The sequence below is a fragment of the Carya illinoinensis genome, chromosome 14 (assembly GCF_018687715.1).
Source record: "Carya illinoinensis cultivar Pawnee chromosome 14, C.illinoinensisPawnee_v1, whole genome shotgun sequence".
Classification (NCBI taxonomy): Eukaryota; Viridiplantae; Streptophyta; class Magnoliopsida; order Fagales; family Juglandaceae; genus Carya; species Carya illinoinensis.
The window spans coordinates 15,140,901-15,159,341 of record NC_056765.1 but is presented as its reverse complement, the minus strand read 5'-3'; the positions used below and the strand labels follow the sequence as shown (position 1 = coordinate 15,159,341).

At 37.2% G+C, this 18,441-nt stretch overlaps 1 protein-coding gene across 1 annotated transcript; it reads right to left on the bottom strand.

The window, feature by feature from the left end:
- Nucleotides 1-10,491: 10,491 nt before the first annotated feature.
- Nucleotides 10,492-12,158, bottom strand: LOC122293615. Its single transcript, XM_043102149.1, has 3 exons — nt 11,691-12,158; nt 11,457-11,636; nt 10,492-11,058 (listed from the first exon to the last, which is right to left on the bottom strand). The coding sequence occupies exons 1-3, from the start codon at nt 12,156-12,158 to the stop codon at nt 10,492-10,494; spliced, it is 1,215 nt and encodes a 404-aa protein (XP_042958083.1).
- Nucleotides 12,159-18,441: the final 6,283 nt, after the last annotated feature.

Genomic DNA, 18,441 nt, shown 5'->3' with positions numbered 1-18,441 from the left:
TCGCCGTGTGGCACACCACCCACCCAGAAATCTTCCCCTCCGGCCGGCGCACCTCCCATCAAATTTAACCTCCATCCGAGTCACCGTTAGTTGCCACGAGCTCCTCCAAGCTGCACGGTTTTTTATCCCATTTCGCCGCTGTCGTTCCATCTCCAGCCACCACCTATTCACCACATCATCATCGACCTCTTGCCATCCTAAACCACCTAATTTCAACTCCGATCCGTTGCCGGAGCAGCCCCCACGAGCTTATCTTCGTTTTGGTCGTTTTTCACTTCCACCACCGTTTTCTCCGCCACCCACGGCCAACTCTCACTTCCACTAGTTTCATAAATACCTCTACACCATTCCATATCAATTCCAACTCTTGGTTTGTCCCCAGTCAAAAGTGGATATTTTACAACCCACGGCCACAATGTATTTTACACTGTTACGTTGCTTTTTCTTCGCCGTTTGCAGCCTCGTGATCCTTCAAAAATTATTATTTAGTACTGTAAGTATTTTTCAAACTCTATTTTAGATTTAAATATATTATTACTTTTACAAGAAATTCATTAACTAGTTGGTTATTCCGGACTTGGTCCGAGGAGTCGGGGATTAGATGGATTTGAGGATGGAGTTGTTTGGTTGTTGTTGATATTGTGATTTGTTGGATAAATTGTGTCTTGAAGTGTGCATTGCATGGTGCATTCATGTGCATGTATTAAATTAAGAAAAACTAGTTTTATCTATGTAAATGGATTTTTGGGTGCGTGTGTGTCACGACCCCAAGCCGAGATGGGGCATTATCTCGGTGGAGCTCCTCTGGTCGCTTGGGAGCGTAATATATTGAGTGACATCCCCTGAGTTGTCGCTGGGTGATAATAGGAGCGGGCGGGATGGTAACGCTCTCGTACCGACTCCGTGGCTCTTTGCTAGCGAGGGCTAGAGGATGCTTGGCTACATACACACTAGGCGCGAAATTGGGCATCGCTCGTTACGAAGTCACACGCATGGTCGTTACCCGTGGTGTGACAAAGAAGCCAGGATGTGCGAATGACCCCTAGGGGAGGTCATGGTGCATTTGGATAATTGGTTATTGAATTGAATTTGGATTTGGGCCAAATGTGACTTTTGGTGTGAGTTGGAAAAGAATTGTTTTTGGGGCCAAATGGGACTTTTGGCGTGCGTGCAACCTGTGGACTTATGGGAAATGTGCATTTGGCATCCTTTCATGTATATTGTTGAGTTTAATATATTTTTATCTTGTGGCATTTGGATTATTACTTACCTGCAACACCATTTTGGTACCGTAGATTTTGAGGCAGATGTTGAGGAGGAGGAGGAGGAGGCTGAGCCGGGGGAGGCGGCTCAGCTAGAGTTTTGATTTGGAGTTTTTATGTTAAAAATTATCTCTACTAGTTTTTATGTCTTGTAATTTGGCTTTGAAACAACATTTGAGACTTGTAATATTTTATTATGTGTGCTTTAGACGAGTTTGTATTTAAACAAAAAATTCTGGTACTTAGTTATAAGACTTTATTTACTACTGCGTGAATTTTTTTATACACTCATTGCATGTACACACACTTGGTACTTGGCGATGGGATGTGTGACCCGTGTTGTCATCATCCCGACGCCTCGATTTCCACGTGTCCGTACGTGGGAGTTGGGAGCGTCACAAACACTTAATGTAACCACAACTATCAGCAGAGGCCTTTGCAAAATCAATGAAGGTTCTTACTCCACGCGCATAGGGTATGTAATCCTTTCCAAGTCTATCGCCTAAACATATCCAACTTTTGTCCATTTTTAAAAACATCTATTTATTAGTAACACGTAGTATACTATAATACACATGCATGTCATGCTCCAATTCAAACTGCTCTTTCGATAAAGTAGTTGGTCTTATCCCTTTCGAGATTATATTATCCATATTGCACATATTCCGTCACTCTACTACTCTCCACATCAGTAGAAATTTCGGCAGCACTTCTCCATAGATCTCCAAGTATACATGTTCACATACAGGAATTGTGATCCTACAAACAGTATACCTGAAGAACAATAAAGGAATATATCGAAACTTCATACTAAACACGTTCAGTAGGAATAACAAGAATGTGCAATACAGATAATATAATTTCAAACTGTCCACACTGGACAATTCAGAAATTATTGGACACCTAAATGTTCACTAATTCCCAAACAGGTCTAAGGTTATTTATGTAATGTCACACAATAACTTACAAAAAACACTACAAACAAGAATATTTGTAGTGTTTTATAATTTATTATATAATTATAATTATAATGGGGACAAATTATTTGTAAAGAATATTTTTAGTTGTTATTTTTTATAAATAACAATATTATTAATTGTTATTATACAAATTAGATACTTATTTATTTATAACAATTTATTTGATAATAACTTTTAATAATTTTTCTTATTCAAATATAATAAATATATTGCATATAGTTGTCCCATTATATAATATCTATTATGCACAACAAATAATCACACTATATATATATATTCTTTAATCACAACATATTACACAAATAAACACATAAATTCACAAATAATAATAAAATATACAAATATAACATACACAAATAACCACAACATATGCTTAAAAAAATATAACATACACAAAAATCACTCAATATGCTTAAAAAAAAATAAACACTTCTAAAACACATTAATTTTAAGAATAAGCATACACATGTTTGACATTTTTCATTTTAATTCGTGGTATAACACAATCCATATCACAAATAAATATATATAATTCATCAATATCCAATTCAAAACATATGTACAATATATACAATCAAAAGAAATTTCCCACTCACAATATTATACCCTAATCTAATTCGTCAAAATCCCCAATCAACTCACATTATACACATAAAAAATTTCACTTTTATCCACAACAAAATGTATTAATAGAGTTTAGTATATATACCTTGTGCTCACAATATCCTCTCCTCTTGCAAATCACAAGTTTTCAACAAGCCACAACAAACAATCCTTCAAAAAAATCACAACACTAGCTAGTTAAATAATATAAAAAAAAAAATTGAGAAATATCATGTAAATTGAAAAAACATCAAAAGAAAAATATTTTTACCTTACTTTTCTTTGGGAGGAAAAAAAATACACTAATTCTCTCTCACTCTAACTCAATCTAACCCTCTCTCACTCTGACTCTCTCTCACTCTAACACTCTATCTAACCCTCTCTCACTCTAACCCTCCATCTCTCCCTCTCTCCCTCTAACACTCTATCTCGCTCTCTCTCTTTCACGCATGGGAGGAAAGCAGAATGATTATACTATAATATATACTTAATATAGTAAATATATATAGTTATTATATTATATATATAATATAGTACTATACTATAATATATACTAGTAGTATATTATATAATATATATAGTAGTATATATATAATATATTATATAGTATAATACATATAATATACTACATATTATATAATATGTATACTATAATATATACCACACTATATATATTTATATATTATTTCATATATTATTTCACTATACTAGTATATATAAACAATAATAAATTTAAAATAATAAACAGTAATATATATTAATACTATTAATATATTTGAATATGATATAAGCCAATTCACGTGTCCATATTCGCATGTCAATGATTTACATTCAGACATATTGTGTTAATGTTCGAACGTAAACAATAATACGTTCAAATATTGGACTTTACATTCGAACCTTAACTGTATATAAACTGTAACCCAACGGCTTTTTTCCTCATTTCTCCCTTATTTACTCCGAATGTCACAAATCTTCACAACTCACGTCGCCACTACTGCTGCCGCCGTCATACACCACCACAATCGTCATAAAAAGGTAATGTGCCCTCCTCGTATAGTAGTTTTGTCCAATTTAATTGGTGGGTTTGAAAAAATCAAAACCTACCATATAGGCCGGATTTTCTTCTTGATTTTCCGGCCTCCATTGGTTGCAAATGGGTAAGACCCTACCATAGAAACTTTCCTTGTAGTCTATAGATCATTTCTATGGTGGGCTTTTGGCCCGAAATGTCAGTTTCGAAGCTTTCGGAAATGGCTGAGTAGTCTACTCAGCCATTCTGTCTCGTAATGTTCGAACGTTACCAAATAACATCCGAATGTGTGACGTTATAAATTCATAACGTCGAACGTTAAATTTTAAACATTCAAACATTTTTATCCAACGTTTGAAGAGTACGTTGGATAAAATGTCCAAACGTAAACCGTTCATCTTCTTCAGTTAGACGAAACATCCGAACGTGTGACGTTTGAAATTCATAACGTCTGAACGTTACATGTTAACGTTCGAACATAAATACTATATATTATGATGTTTTATCCAACATTTAAAGAGGACGTTGGATAAAATGTCCGAATGTAAAATAAACATTCGAACGTAAATCTTATTACGTGCGAAAGTTTTGTGGATCTGATTTACGTTTGAATGTTTATCTCATTACGTTTGATTTTATGTGTAAAGAATTTACATTCATTCAACATTCGGATGTAAATTCTTTCTAATTATTAAACTATCATCGTTCGAATGTTAATAGTTTACGTTTGAATTTTGTAATTTACGTTCAAACATACATTCACTGTACATTCGGACGTAAATAGTTTCTAATTATGTGAAATATTATTGTTCGAACATCAATTGATTGACCTTCGAACGTACGTTCAGTAAATTTAATTTACATTATTTCGTTATATTATTATTGTTTTAGGTATTGAAAAAGTGGAATTATTTATTATATTTGCTATCGAAATTATGTAAATTTATAATGATGATATGAGAATTTTGTATATAAGCCATATATGCCGTAATATGCATATATATGTAATTCTAATCCATCTACAAAAATTATCATTTAATTTCTCTTTTATATTTAATACTTGCCATGCAAAAGATTCTTCAATCGATACCATGAAAAGATTGTCGCCACAAAGACGATCCTTTCACCATATTTGTGACAGTATTACTGTCATTTTTATATATTGCATTTATTGTGACGAAGTATAAGTTATTGAATCCCACATCCCTAATTATATATCTCTCGTTATAATTTAAAGAAATGCTGCTTTCTCACAAAAAAGGGGGGGGGGGGGAGGGGGTAATAGTTACAATACTTATATATTAATATAAGTTTGAATATTATATTAATATAATGCTATAAAAACGTTACTTTTAGGTATCCAGATATTAGCCAATGCCAAGAATTGAAACTTAATTTTTACAATGAAAGAGTGATCAACATAAATAGATACAACGAATAAATCTATCTAAGGCAACTAATTGAGTATGGTATAAATTTATAATTAAATTAAAGGCTAATTCCAAAAATTGTGGTGTTACAAATGTGGAGGAGATTGTTGCTTGATTTTTGGTAAGTGAGCTGTTAATATTCAAGTGAATTCTTAGTTCTTGAATACTTAACATTCTGGAGAAAATAAAGAAAAAATGGCCTAACGTCGGGATGATGAAGAGTTACGTAAGTTTTCAAAATTGTACAATGTTGTGTGAGACGGTAATTTGGATGAGACAAAAATGATTCTTGAGCCCCTACCCCCCAATGCATTGAATTGCGAAATCCTAGATAAAGGCAAAATGACTCTTCACATTGTTGTTACATATAGACACAGTGGAGGCGTTGGTGATGCTAATGTCAAATCAAAGTTTGACCATGTATGATAGTGACACAGCTCTAACCAAGGTAGCCATGCTTGAGAATTGGTGGATGGTGGAGTGCATGGTTTGAAAGTATTTTGACTTGATTAGCATTAGACATTCCAAAGGGAAAAATCTTCTAGTTGTTATGGCTATTGATTTCGGGCAAATCGAAAGTGGCATTTGTATCATATTAATGCTGAAAAAGATTTAATTTCATGGGATAATGATAAGAAATTATATCTATTGACATGGTTTAATGTGATCTAAATACAGCAGTTAATATATTACATTAAGTCATATCATAAATATATAAATTTTTTTTAGTCTAAACTTAAAACTTCTAATCCATTAATTGGCTGCCATTATTTTCATCCCACATATATATATATATATATATATATTCATTTGAGATCTTGGAAATATAAATATAATAATTCCTCTTTGACCATTTCTATGCATGTTCTGTATATGACATGCCTGGTATGTACAACACATTAACAGATATTGTTTTGGCATTAAGCCTAACCTGCCCACATTTGGCACTGGCTCTTGATGAGGATGACGAGTCTCCCATTTTAGCACTAGCTTCTATGCGTCATTTAGTCTCAAGTGGAATTTAGCTCAAGTTTTGGAAGCAACACATCTACTCCTGTATTACCACTCTGATCCTTTAATTCGCTTGGCTTTACATTGTAATATTAGTCAATATTAATGGCTCATTTAAAACAATGCCATCAATAATATATATTGGATTAATTACTTTTTCTAATTATTAATTAAAAAAGAAACCAAGATCGATCCGCAAGAATACCTAAACATATATTCTCCTGTGTAGAGTACTAGTAATCTTTAATCCCTGATCTGTTAATTGTAACAAAGAAATTAATAAAAAATAAAAAATCATAATTAATTAGATAATTTGGAATTAGTTACAAGACCAGCTGGAGATTGAATCAATATGGGGCATTTCCCTGCAAATTTGCGTTGTGTGTTTATTAAAAGATCATATATAAAGCCTCTCAAACTATCACAACATTAATTTTCAATCACCCCAAAAATTGTCAATTCTAGCAATTGTTCCCTCAAAATATGAAAAGTTAGCAATCTCCCCCCTCCCTAAAAAGTTGGTAGATAACCTTTGAAAAATTCAAAGATTTAAAAAAAATAAAAAATACTCAAAACCCAAGACTTGAGAAACATAAAAGCACTTAGTATTTTCAAAATATATTTCTTTCAAATATCTCTCTTTACTTTTTAAAATAATTAGTTTTATCTTAAAAATTATTTATGTGAAAAAATATTATTTAAAACTTATCATTTTTATTTGAATGGGTTATTTTGTAATTTTAAAAATATTTTTAGGGGTAATTTTGTTTTCTTAAGATAAAAGAGGGTACATTGCAATGTTTTGGAAGTTTAATGGAATTCATTGTCAAAATTGATATACTTCGAGAATGTGATTGTGAATTGGGTGGTAGTTTGAGAGGCTTTGCATATTTTCTCCTATAAATATAAAACAAAATTTCATGTATTTAAAATCATATATATATATATATATAAATGAATTTAAAGTATAAATCCATGACTACTTTCAATAAATTGAAGGCAATATAAATCTAAAATTATATACAATGCAATTCAAGAATAAAAAATCTAGTATGAATCTAAATAATTTCAATAAGAATGCATTTCATGACTTCAAATATCATTATAGTTTTGCAAAGGTTGTCTTTTACTAAATTAAGAAAATATACTTAAGTTAATATAAAGTGGATGCTATACCTTAAAGTTGATTATTCTCTTATTTCTTTGTTATCCTAGGGCATACTTAACATTTTTTTTTTTTTTTGATAGGAAAATCACTTTCATTAATAAGCAAAACAGAATTACAAAGCTAAATCAGTCCATTGGACTTGTTCAATAACAGAGGGAACAAACTCCCACCAAACACTTGTATCAACTACTGATCTTGCAAACCTTGTTGATCTGTGTGCTGACTCATTTGCCTCTCGATTAACATGCAAAATAGAACAAACTGGTATTCTACTCTGCATCTGCTTGATGTCTGTTACTATGTTTCCAAACATAGCATTGGCAAACTCAGGTTTTGCTAACTCTTGAGCTAAAATCAACGAATCTGTCTCAATAGTTAGAGCTTGCAAACCAAGAGGGATACAAAATTGTAAGCCCCTGAGTATAGCTACCAGTTCAATCTCAAGAGGCTCCACCACTGCTGATTCCTTTTTGCTTACAGCCATGATCACCTTTCCTTCCCAATCTCTGAGAATAAGACCAACTCCTGCACTGCCATCTTCACTAAACATAGCTCCATCCACATTAAGCTTTGTGGTCCCTTGTGGAGGTAGTTGCCATTTAGTCACTCTCTTAATGCCATTAGAATTAGTACCTTTAGTTGCCTGAAAAGCCTTTAGCAAGCAAAGTGCATGGTTGACTACCTCTGCTGGTTCCAAATGTTTCTCCTCAAATACCCACTGATTTCTTCTGTACCAGCATGCCCAAGCTATCATAAATACACACTCCAACTCTTCTTGACTATGATTGACTTGTACTCGAGCAACCATCTCTCTGAAATCGTCATTTGGTAATACATGCATTCCTTGAGGAAATTGTTGATCCCAGATCCCAGTGAGCAACTGACATTGTTTGAGAGCATGTGCAGTATTTTCAGACCCTGCAGAACACAATTGACATGTGGCATCTTCAACTACTTTCCTTCTTTTCAAATTGTATCTGGTTGGCAGAGCTTCAATGCAAGATCTCCATGTAAAAATCTTAACCTTCTGGGGCACTTTCATCCTCCAAATGGCTTTCCATAGCTTTTTATCTTCTCTATTTCTTGAGCTTTCTCCCACTGCTGTTGTGGCCAAGGTTTTAAAAAGTTTGTAGGCACTCTTAACACTAAAGCAACCATTTCTCTCCACGTCCCATACTAATTTATCCTCATGGTTTTCTGAACTGAGGATAATTTTTAAAATTGCTTCAGCTGGTTCAGGGGCCAACAAACTTCTAACTTTATGTATATCCCACCAACTTGATTGTTGATCAATTAAAGTTTCTACTCTTTGGTCCTCTTCTGTTGATCCTGCCATTAACTGTTGTAAGTTTTTGAAACCAGGCACCCAATAATCATCCCGAATCCTTATCATTCTTCCATTTCCAACCCTCCACCTACAACCTTGTAGAAGCTTTTCTTTCACTGACCAAATACCCCTCCACACAAAGGATGGATTGTGACCAAGATTTGCATTCTGAAAATTTGAGTTTTGAAAGTATCTGGCCTTAAAGACTTTGTGAAGCAGGCTTTCTTCATTCTGCATTATTGTCCATCCTTGCTTTGCAAGTAAGGCCTCATTGAAAATCCTTAAATCTCTAAAACCCATACCCCCATCCCCTTTAGTCTCACACAGCCTCTTCCAATTCACCCAGTGTATCTTTCTCTCTTCTTTTTTCTGTCCCCACCAAAACTTGGCCATCATTTGCTCTATTTCATGACACAAAGAGCTGGGTAGCTTAAAGCAAGACATAGAGTAAGTTGGAATGGCTAAGGCCACTGCCTTTATTAAAACTTCTTTTCCCCCTTGTGATAAAAGCCTTTCCTTCCATTGCTGCAGCTTAGACCATACTTTATGCTTTATATCAGAAAATGCCCTTCTTTTATCTTTGCCTACCATTGATGGTAGGCCTAGATATCTATCATAATTCTGGTATCCCTGAACTCCCCACAAAGATAGTACTTGTTGATTTTCTTTTTTGTCATCATAAAGAAGATTGATCACTCAAGACCTAGAATATTATAAGTTCTACTATATTGTTAATTGGATTTGTTAACGTTTGCTTGCTAAAAAGGTATGTGCATTCCATCCGCACCTTTGACTAGTAGTGAGACTTGTTTAAACGTTTCAAATAAAGAACAACGCCAAAGCAATCAAGAAAATCAAAATATCATATCAAGTATGCTAATTTTGCCTTGGCTTACTTTTCCATAATCTTCAGTTTTTCTTTTGTGATAATAAGCTATGTTCTAATACTTGGTATATAAGATTTTGATAGCATGGAATTTTACTCCTTTGAAGCCACATCATTTATCCCTATCAAACGACACTTATTTAGTCCAAGAGCAATGATTGATGCAGCTATGAAATTTCAATTTTGGAAGTTTTTTTTCTATAATTTTTTTTATTTTCTAAATAGAGGGTACGTGGTTATTTTAAAATTTGAAACTCAAATAAAAAAGATATTGATTGATCGTAAAATAAGATCATGTAAAATAGTTATAGGATCAATTAGAATGATAATAATAGTAATGGAATATGTTATTTATATGTACTTTTATGCGTAGAATCTTACGTTAGCTATTGATCAAATTGTAAAAATTTTAAAATTTGATTTTTGATTTAAAAAAGAAAAGCTGAAAAAATAAGGCTGACACTCAATATGCATGAAGTTGTGTAAAATTGAAATTGATCGTATGGTTGTGTGTGCATGTAGCACCATTTAGGACCAATAATGGTTTTTCGTTCTGCATGCATTATGTGTTATGCATACTGATTAGTGAGGTAGACATGTCTACTAAGATCCTCCACAAGCTCCATGTGAAAAAAGTGAGTTCCACATTTAGAAGGTGATTTTTTTATATAGGTTTTGAATTTGTCCACTCTTTTTAAAGAAAGTGTTTTTTTTTTTAAATACTGATCTCATTAACCATGAAATAAAGGGATACAATTCTCAATGGTCCAAAGTGACATAGATCCACTCGACTACATCATCTCCCTATGTACAATATGAAAAACACAGCTCGGGCATCTCTCAACGTCATAGACATCTTCTACCATCTCTGTAGCCACTTTTGCAAGCTGGTGTGCTGCCATATTTGCCTCTCTATGGACATGGGAGGCTGTCCAGTCGACACTTGAATCCAATACCCTTTTCGCATCTTCAATCAGACACCCCCCTAAGCTCCAGTCCATTGCTTTGCTCTGCAAACCATCCACCACACGCTTTGCATCACCCTCTAAACAGACCTGTTGCAGCCCCAAGTCTCTACTAAATTCAGCTGCAACCAACAAACCATAAGCCTCACCATCGAAAGGAGTCCCTCTTAAAGGTCTTTGAGCTCTTACAGTGCCAACTACTTGTCCTTGGTAGTCCCTGACTATCACACCTATCCCAACTCTCCCCTCTTTTGCTCTAATTGTTGCGTCCCAATTGAGCTTGTAGGAGTTCTGCATTGGTTTGGCCCACCTAAGTCCTGCTGATCCAGCCTGTTTCCTTGTTCCTTTGTCTGTTACAAGGGATTCTCTAAAGATGGATACTTCTTCTATGGCCTATTGATACAGCCTAGTGGGATGGGTGAATCCTTTCCCATGATACAGCTTGTTTCTTCTAGACCAACTCCTTTTCAATACAACTGCAGTATCTTCAAGTTCAGTAGCATCCAAGTTCTTCACTAGCAAGGATCAAAAAAGAGGTCACTATGGCAGGACATCTTCTGAATCTTTTTACAGCTTTGTTTCCACACATTCTGAGCCGCAACACAGCTCCACAAGGCATGACCAGAAGTTTCAATGGCTTGAGAACATATAAGGCAGTTGCTGTCCTCTACAACCTTCCTTCTCTTCAGGTTAGCTAGAGTTGGTAGAGCCTCACTACATGCTCTCCACACGAACTATTTGACACTTGGAGAGGTCTTTAACTGCCATATGCTCTTCCACACATGCTTGACCTGAGTTTTTTTTGAAGACTCCCCCTGAAAATCAGCCTCCATTTGCCTGTGAACATGGTACCCACTTTTCACTGAATACTGGCCATTGGTGGAGAAGTGCCAGATCATCCTATCTTCCCCACCCCCAGCACTGATGGGGATTGCTTTTACAGCTTCATACTCTTGTACAGTGAACAACTCCTAAATGAGAGGATACTTCCAAATTTTTAGATCACTGTCTATACGATTACTTACCTTTTCACACTCACAGCCCACTGGTCGAGTAGAGACTACTCTTTTTGATGGAAATGATGTTAACCACCAGTCCTTCCAAATGTTAATATTGTGCCCACTACCCACTCTCCACACTAGTCCCTCTCTTAGAATTTCCAGACCTGCACACACTCCTCTCCACGCAAAAGAAGGCCTTGCCCCCAGTGTTGCATCTAGGAAACTAGTTTTTGGAAAGTATTTTTGCTTTAAGACCATGGCAGCTAAGGAGGATGGATTCTGTAAAATCCTCCATCCTTGTTTGGCAAGTAAAGCCAGGTTGAAGCTTCTGAAATCTCTAAATCCAAGACCACCCGCCTCTTTGCTGTAGCTGAGTTGGTTCCACCTTACCCACTGAATCTTTGAGGTGTCCTCATTGTATCCCCACCAGAATTTTCTTATAAGTTGGTTTAGCCTGTTTATGATCGAGGTTGGCAGTAGGAATATCCCCATTGCATAAGAGGGAATGACTTGTAAAACTAATTTTAAGAGGACTTCTTTCCTGCATTTGATAGAAACTTGTTTTTCCAGTTAACCATTCTTGCCCAAGTTCTGTCAATGAGTGTGTGAAAGGTTGCCACTTTCTGCCTTCCCACTACAGCTGGAAGTCCCAGGTACTTCTCGAAGTTGCTTGTTGCTTTAACCCCTGCTTGCTGCAGTATCTGAGTTCTACATGCTGTCTGTGTGTTCTTGCTGAAGAGGATTGAAGACTTTTCTTTGTTTAGGACTTGACCCGAAGCCTTTCCATAGACTTCAAGGACTTTGAGGACACATGCTAGTTCCTTGGGTGTTGCTTGACAAAAGAGAATGCTATCATCTGCAAAAAACAGATGATTAACTGTTATGGGGCCTCTTCCAACAGGTGCAGGGGTGATCTGACCAGCTTGTTCAGCTCTTTTCAACATTGAGGAAAGAGCTTCTGCACACATGATGAAAATGTAAGGAGACACTGGATCTCCTTGTCTAAGTCCCCTCGAAGGCTTGAATTTCCTTTGTGGCTCTCCATTAACTAAGATGGAGTAGGAAACTGAATTAAGGCAGGACTGAATGAGTCTAATCCATCTCAATGGAAAATCCATCTTGACCATTACAGCTTCAACAAAACTCCACTCTATCCTATCATATGCCTTACTCATGTCAATTTTAATTGCCATACACCCTCTTTTTCCTTTCATTCTCGAGTTCATAGAGTGTAAAACTTCATAAGCTACTAATATGTTGTCTGAGATGAGCCTACCCGGGACAAAGGCACTTTGGTTGAGTGAGATAAGGTTGTGGAGAATACCTTTCATTCTATTTGCAAGGGTTTTAGACACAATTTTATACAGCACATTACAAAGGCTAATTGGTCTAAACTCAGCTACTCTCTTGGGGTTTTTCACTTTGGGAATTAGTGATATGTAGGTGTCATTAACATCTTGGAGGGACCTACTACAATTTAGGACTTCGAGTGCATAAGAGTATACTTCCTCCCCCACCACTTCCCAATGTTTTTTATAGAAATAAGCTGGAAAGCCATCAGGTCCAGGTGACCCTAATGGATTCATCTGAAACACAGCACCTCTTACTTCCTCTCGGGTGAATGGTTTAGAGAGCCAGGACTTCATATCTCCTGTCAATTTTGACTCCAAGCCATACAAGCATTCATCAAAACCAGTGGGACAAGAGGTGGAAAATAGTGTGGAGAAATAACCTATGAATACTTCACCTATGCTTGCCTGGTCAGCAATTACTCTCCCTTGTTGGTCCTCAATGCTTCTGACTGTGTTGGTTCTTCTTCTCTGAGAAGCCTGCTGATGGAAGAAGTGGGTATTCCTGTCACCATGTCTTAGCCAGTGTTGTTTTGCCCTCTGATGCCACTTCACATCTTCTACAGCCAAGGATGATTCTACTCTCTTCTGAAGCTGTTGCATTTCTGTTAATTGGGATCCAGTACCATTGTTCTAAAGGTGGCTTATTCTTTGTAGAGTCTCGGCTACATGCTTATGGTAGTTCTGCTGTGTTTTTTTCCTCAATTGTTGTAGTGCCTTTTGGCATGTTTCCAATCTATGCCTCATTGTGCAACTTGAGAGGCCAGCTGGTCTGGTACTCTTCCATCCATTTGCCACTACATTAGGACAGTCTTCATGTAGATCCCACGCAGCCTCATACCTAAATCCTGGACTCCACCTTTTCCTACATTGGTTTGGGGACTGTTTGCTTATGTAGAGGGGGGAGTGGTCTGATTTTACTGCTGCTAGAGCAGAACATGTTGCACCTCTGAAGAGTTATTGCCATTCCTTGTTAGCCATAGCCCTGTCCATTCTTTCCTTGGTAAAGTCCTCACCCCTTCTGTTGTTTGACCATGTAAAGTATTGTCCCAAGTGATGCACATCATATAGCCCACATTTCTCAACAACTTGTCTAAATGCTTCAATTTGGTTATATGGTCTGCTGGATGCTCCTTGCTTTTCTTTTTGATGCAACACTTGATTGAAATCTCCTGCACATAGCCAAGCCACTGATGATTGAGGCTTTAACTTCTCAAGTAGCTGCCAACTACTCTTCCTTTTGGCTGTCTCGGGATGGCCATAAAACCCAGTGAAATGCCACCTTCTGTCATTGATCTCTTCCTTAACCAATGCACTAACATGCCACCTGGTATAGCTGACCACTTGGACCTCCCATTCTTCCTTCCACAGCAAAGCAATGCCTCCACTCATTCCAATACTTTCAACAACAAAACACCCATCCATCTTCAAAATTCTCCTGATTACCTCCATTCTTTGTTTACTACACTTAGTTTCCAAAAGGAAAACTAAGAGTGGGCCCTTTTCCTTAACAAGCTTGCTAAGGATCCTAACTGACCGAGGGTTTCCAAGCCCTCAGCAGTTCCATACTAAGAGGCTCATTGTCCCTGGCAGGGCTGGAAACCAGCCTCTGCCATTGTGTTACTGTTCTCCATGGAAACATTCTTCCTCTTTTGGCGTCTGGGACTAACATTGCTCACTATAGTTTTCCTTTTTAGACTATTTCTGGTTCTGCACTTGAGTGGTAGATTTGTTACTTCTTCCAAGGCCACGACTCCCCTTTCTCCATCTTGGTTTAGGCCCCCTCTAGCAAGCCTTTTCCACTTCTCTCCTCGTGTAATCTCAGTTCCTCTAACTAACTCCTTTTTTTTTTTCTCATTCGAATGACATTCAACTGTTTCTCCACTGGTCATTAGTTCCTTGTTACTTTCATTTAAACTGTTTTCTACTACAATCTGACCACCATTAGGCTCTTCAGTTGAAAAAAGGTCCAACTCCATGCTAGATAGAAATGTAGAATTTTACATCTCAGAATCAGTTTTCAGAGATGTTACCTTGTGTTTGTGTTTTAGTTCCTGATCTCTGCAGGTTTGACTGTCCAGCTGTCTCGTGATGTGAGGTTCATCCGTATGTCTAGTTGCTTTCCCATTGGTCAGTTTCACGCCCATAACTTCCTGCTTTCTACTAACCCTGTAGACTTTTTCCTGACTCTCCTGTTTAGTCAAATCTTGTTTTGGCGCCAAAAAGTCCTGTTGGATAGCATGGCTTTCTGGCCTAGACTGCTCCTCTACATCTTGCTCATAGCCTTCCTACTGTTGTCGATGCTGGTTACCGCCCTTAGTGCCGCCGTACCTGCGCCCGTTGGAGGAGCTATTGTGCATAGGTTGAGCTCTGAGCCATGCACCAAACTACTGGTGTTCTGGTTCAGCACCTTGTTGTTCATAGCGTTGCCTTATACAGTTCTTCCCCTTATGAAATAACGTACCTCACTGGAAACAGAAGCTCTGTAACCTCTCATACTTAAAGGAGATCCAGACTTTTTGTTCATTAAAAACCAACCATTTTCCCCTTAAAAGAGGTCTGTGGAGGTTTACTACAACCCTAACCCGAAGACATCTTCCCCATGCACGACCATCCGCCTCGACCTCTACTCTGATGACATGCCCGATGGAGGCCCCAAGCTCTTCCCCCACTTCTTCTGTCATTGTGTCTAAAGGCAGGTTGTGTAGTTGGACCCAAAAGGGTTCATACCTAAACTTCAGACCATTTATGGACTCCGTGCCATCTAACTCTTGTAGCGTTAGCAAGCTTCTATCATAAAACCATGGTCTACCGTTCAACACTTTGTCTTTATCTTCTCTAATCTGAAACTCGATCAGAAAACTTTGGTCTCCGAGATCCTTAAAGCTAACCCATCCCTCTAGCCTCCACACTTGGGACATCGTTTCTCTGAAACCCTCGCTATTAACATTCTTTTCGGATAGAGCTTTACCCACAATGCAGTGTTTTCCTTTTCTGCTAAAATTCTTAAGATTCTCTGCTTTCACGTGGAAGCATTCATTTTCATCCGTAGACAGTTGTATCCTCTCACACCTTCTCGCTAGTTCGTCTACTTCCATTCATTCCTTAGAAAAAACATTGGACACTAACCACTGGCCACAATAATTGAAGCTCACAGGATGTGAGACCCGAAGCTTTTGGAGACCAAAAGCACTAAAGTTTTACTCTGTCTCATGAGAGAAGAGAAAACACTCATTTTAAAGAAAGTGTTAGAGACTTATATGTACAGTTTAAGACCATATAAATAATTTTTCCCTAATTAATGGTATGGTAGACGTTTTCATGATTAATGGTGATTAAAGTATGGTACTTGTTTTATATGCTCACGAACATGGTGATCAAAAGCACATGACATTTACTGTCTAACTTAATTAATGAAGTCTAAGTTCATGATGTCCAACATTCATATTTTTAATATAAGATTAAATTCAAATAGGACTAGGTGAATAAGGAGTTTTTACACCCTCCAATAGAATTTTGACACATAAACATTTTAAAAGAATAACAATAGAACCATATGCAGGCAAGCAAATCCCACTTTCTCTTTCTCTACTCTCTTTTCTCTATCTCTATTTTTTCCTGTGCTGAGCTGATTTTTTGCATATGCATCCATATTTTGTGCTGCTCTTTGTGAATTTGCAACCCTTTTCTCTCAATGAATTTGCAAATGTTTATAGATAGGCAACAAATACCCAAAAAGATTGAAGCACCAATAAACACCCAATCCTGTTGCCAAACATCTTATTCTTCTTCCTTGAAGAAGCTATATATATATATAAAGTTGATTTTTCCTCTTGTTTTGGATTTAACATTTCAGAGAAAGAAACCTAAGACTAAATAAATCGATCAATAGAGTAAAATGAAGATGAAGGTATTGTTGTGGCTAGTCCTACTTTCATACACCCTGTCACTACAACAAATATGGCTTTTAGTGATAGATTATAAATAGTGACGGTTTCCAAACTGTGACTAAAACGTATTTACTGTGACAGTTTCTGAGAACTGTCACTAAATGTTGGGCAAGAATTTAAAACATTCGGATGTTTCACAATAACGTTCGAATGTTATGTATATTGACGTGCGAACATAAAAAGTTTAGCGCGAACGTTCGAATGTTTTAACTAATTACGTACGAACGTTAATATATTAGCGCCAATGTTCGAATGTTATATGTTAATTTGCATAAATTAACCATAATATATATTTTTTTAATAGTAAGGTTGAGTAACATTATATTAAAAAAAAATTAAGAGTAGAAATTAAGCTACACAATACATACATTAAATATTTGTGTCCATTACATATGTCGAAAATAAAAAATAAAATATGATAAATTTGTACAAATCACTTTCAGAACTGCTGGTTTACAAAAGATCGAAACTTCTCAGTCAATGTCTCAACCTTATTGTTTAGCACATCTACATGATGTGCAAGATGTGCAACAGCCTGATCTATATGCACAATCTGTCTATCGATCTGTCGGTCTATATGCGCCTTCATATCTGTCATCATTGCATCAACCCAAGCAGGGGGCACATCCCTAGCAGATGTAACTCCCGGCTGCTGACTAGTACTCACCGACGGGCGAGCAACATCGGCCCCAGACTTAGTCGGGGGAACAAGATCTGGCGTAGGACCAGACTGACGCCGAGCTGAGCCTCTCCCTTGTCCAATGCTCCGGCGGTGTGTGGTTATGTCGGTGGGGCTCATCTGGTTTATCATCATCTCCTCCGCTTGGAGTGGCACTCCCCGGGCTAGTAATAAGCGGCTGATGATGACTCCGTACGAGAGATTATCCGTGGTAACGATGCTGGCCTCATAACGGATCCGCTCAAATATAACAAGGGGCAAGTCAATGGGCTCACCACGTGCCAAGCAAATCAGGAACTGTGCACGAGCCCGACTGAATGTGCTCTTATGTGCCACCGGGTCTACATTTGTTGCAACAAAAATGTGCAACATGTGAAAGAAAGGCAGCAGCTGATTCTAGTTGAAGGAGTTCGGCCTATCGAGTTTCGTGTGGTCCTTGCCAGTGAGGATGTAGAAATCCTGGTCCCGCTCATCATCACCAACCTCAGTAGCAATAGGATCGCCCTCGGGTCGATCTTCTTCATGACTGGGCATAAACTCAACAGGGCCCGAAGATGAAGCAGAAGCGGCTGGATCTGCCTCGAATATGCCCGGGGAAAATGCAGCTGCTGTGTCACCAACCTGAGCAGCTGTCGACTCAGGTAGTATACGCGGAATCTGGAGTAAGTCGGCGATAACATCCGCCGAGAACTGAAACTGTACACCGCGTACACTGAGAGTATGGGATGATGCATCGTTAGGCATGGTGGTCATCCCAATGTAAAACTCTCGAACCATTGAGGGGTAAATCTTTCCCC

Excerpts from the sequence above, each read along its gene's own strand:
- LOC122293615 (XM_043102149.1), bottom strand. The coding sequence starts at position 12,158 with ATGGGGATATTCCTACTGCCAACCTCGATCATAAACAGGCTAAACCAA. Across the intron at positions 11,637-11,690 it reads TGGGCTGTGAGTGTGAAAAG|GAGTTGTTCACTGTACAAGA; the intron begins GTAAGTAATCGT and ends CCTCTCATTTAG. Across the intron at positions 11,059-11,456 it reads AGTCTTCAAAAAAAACTCAG|GCCATAGAAGAAGTATCCAT; the intron begins GTCAAGCATGTG and ends CTGTATCAATAG.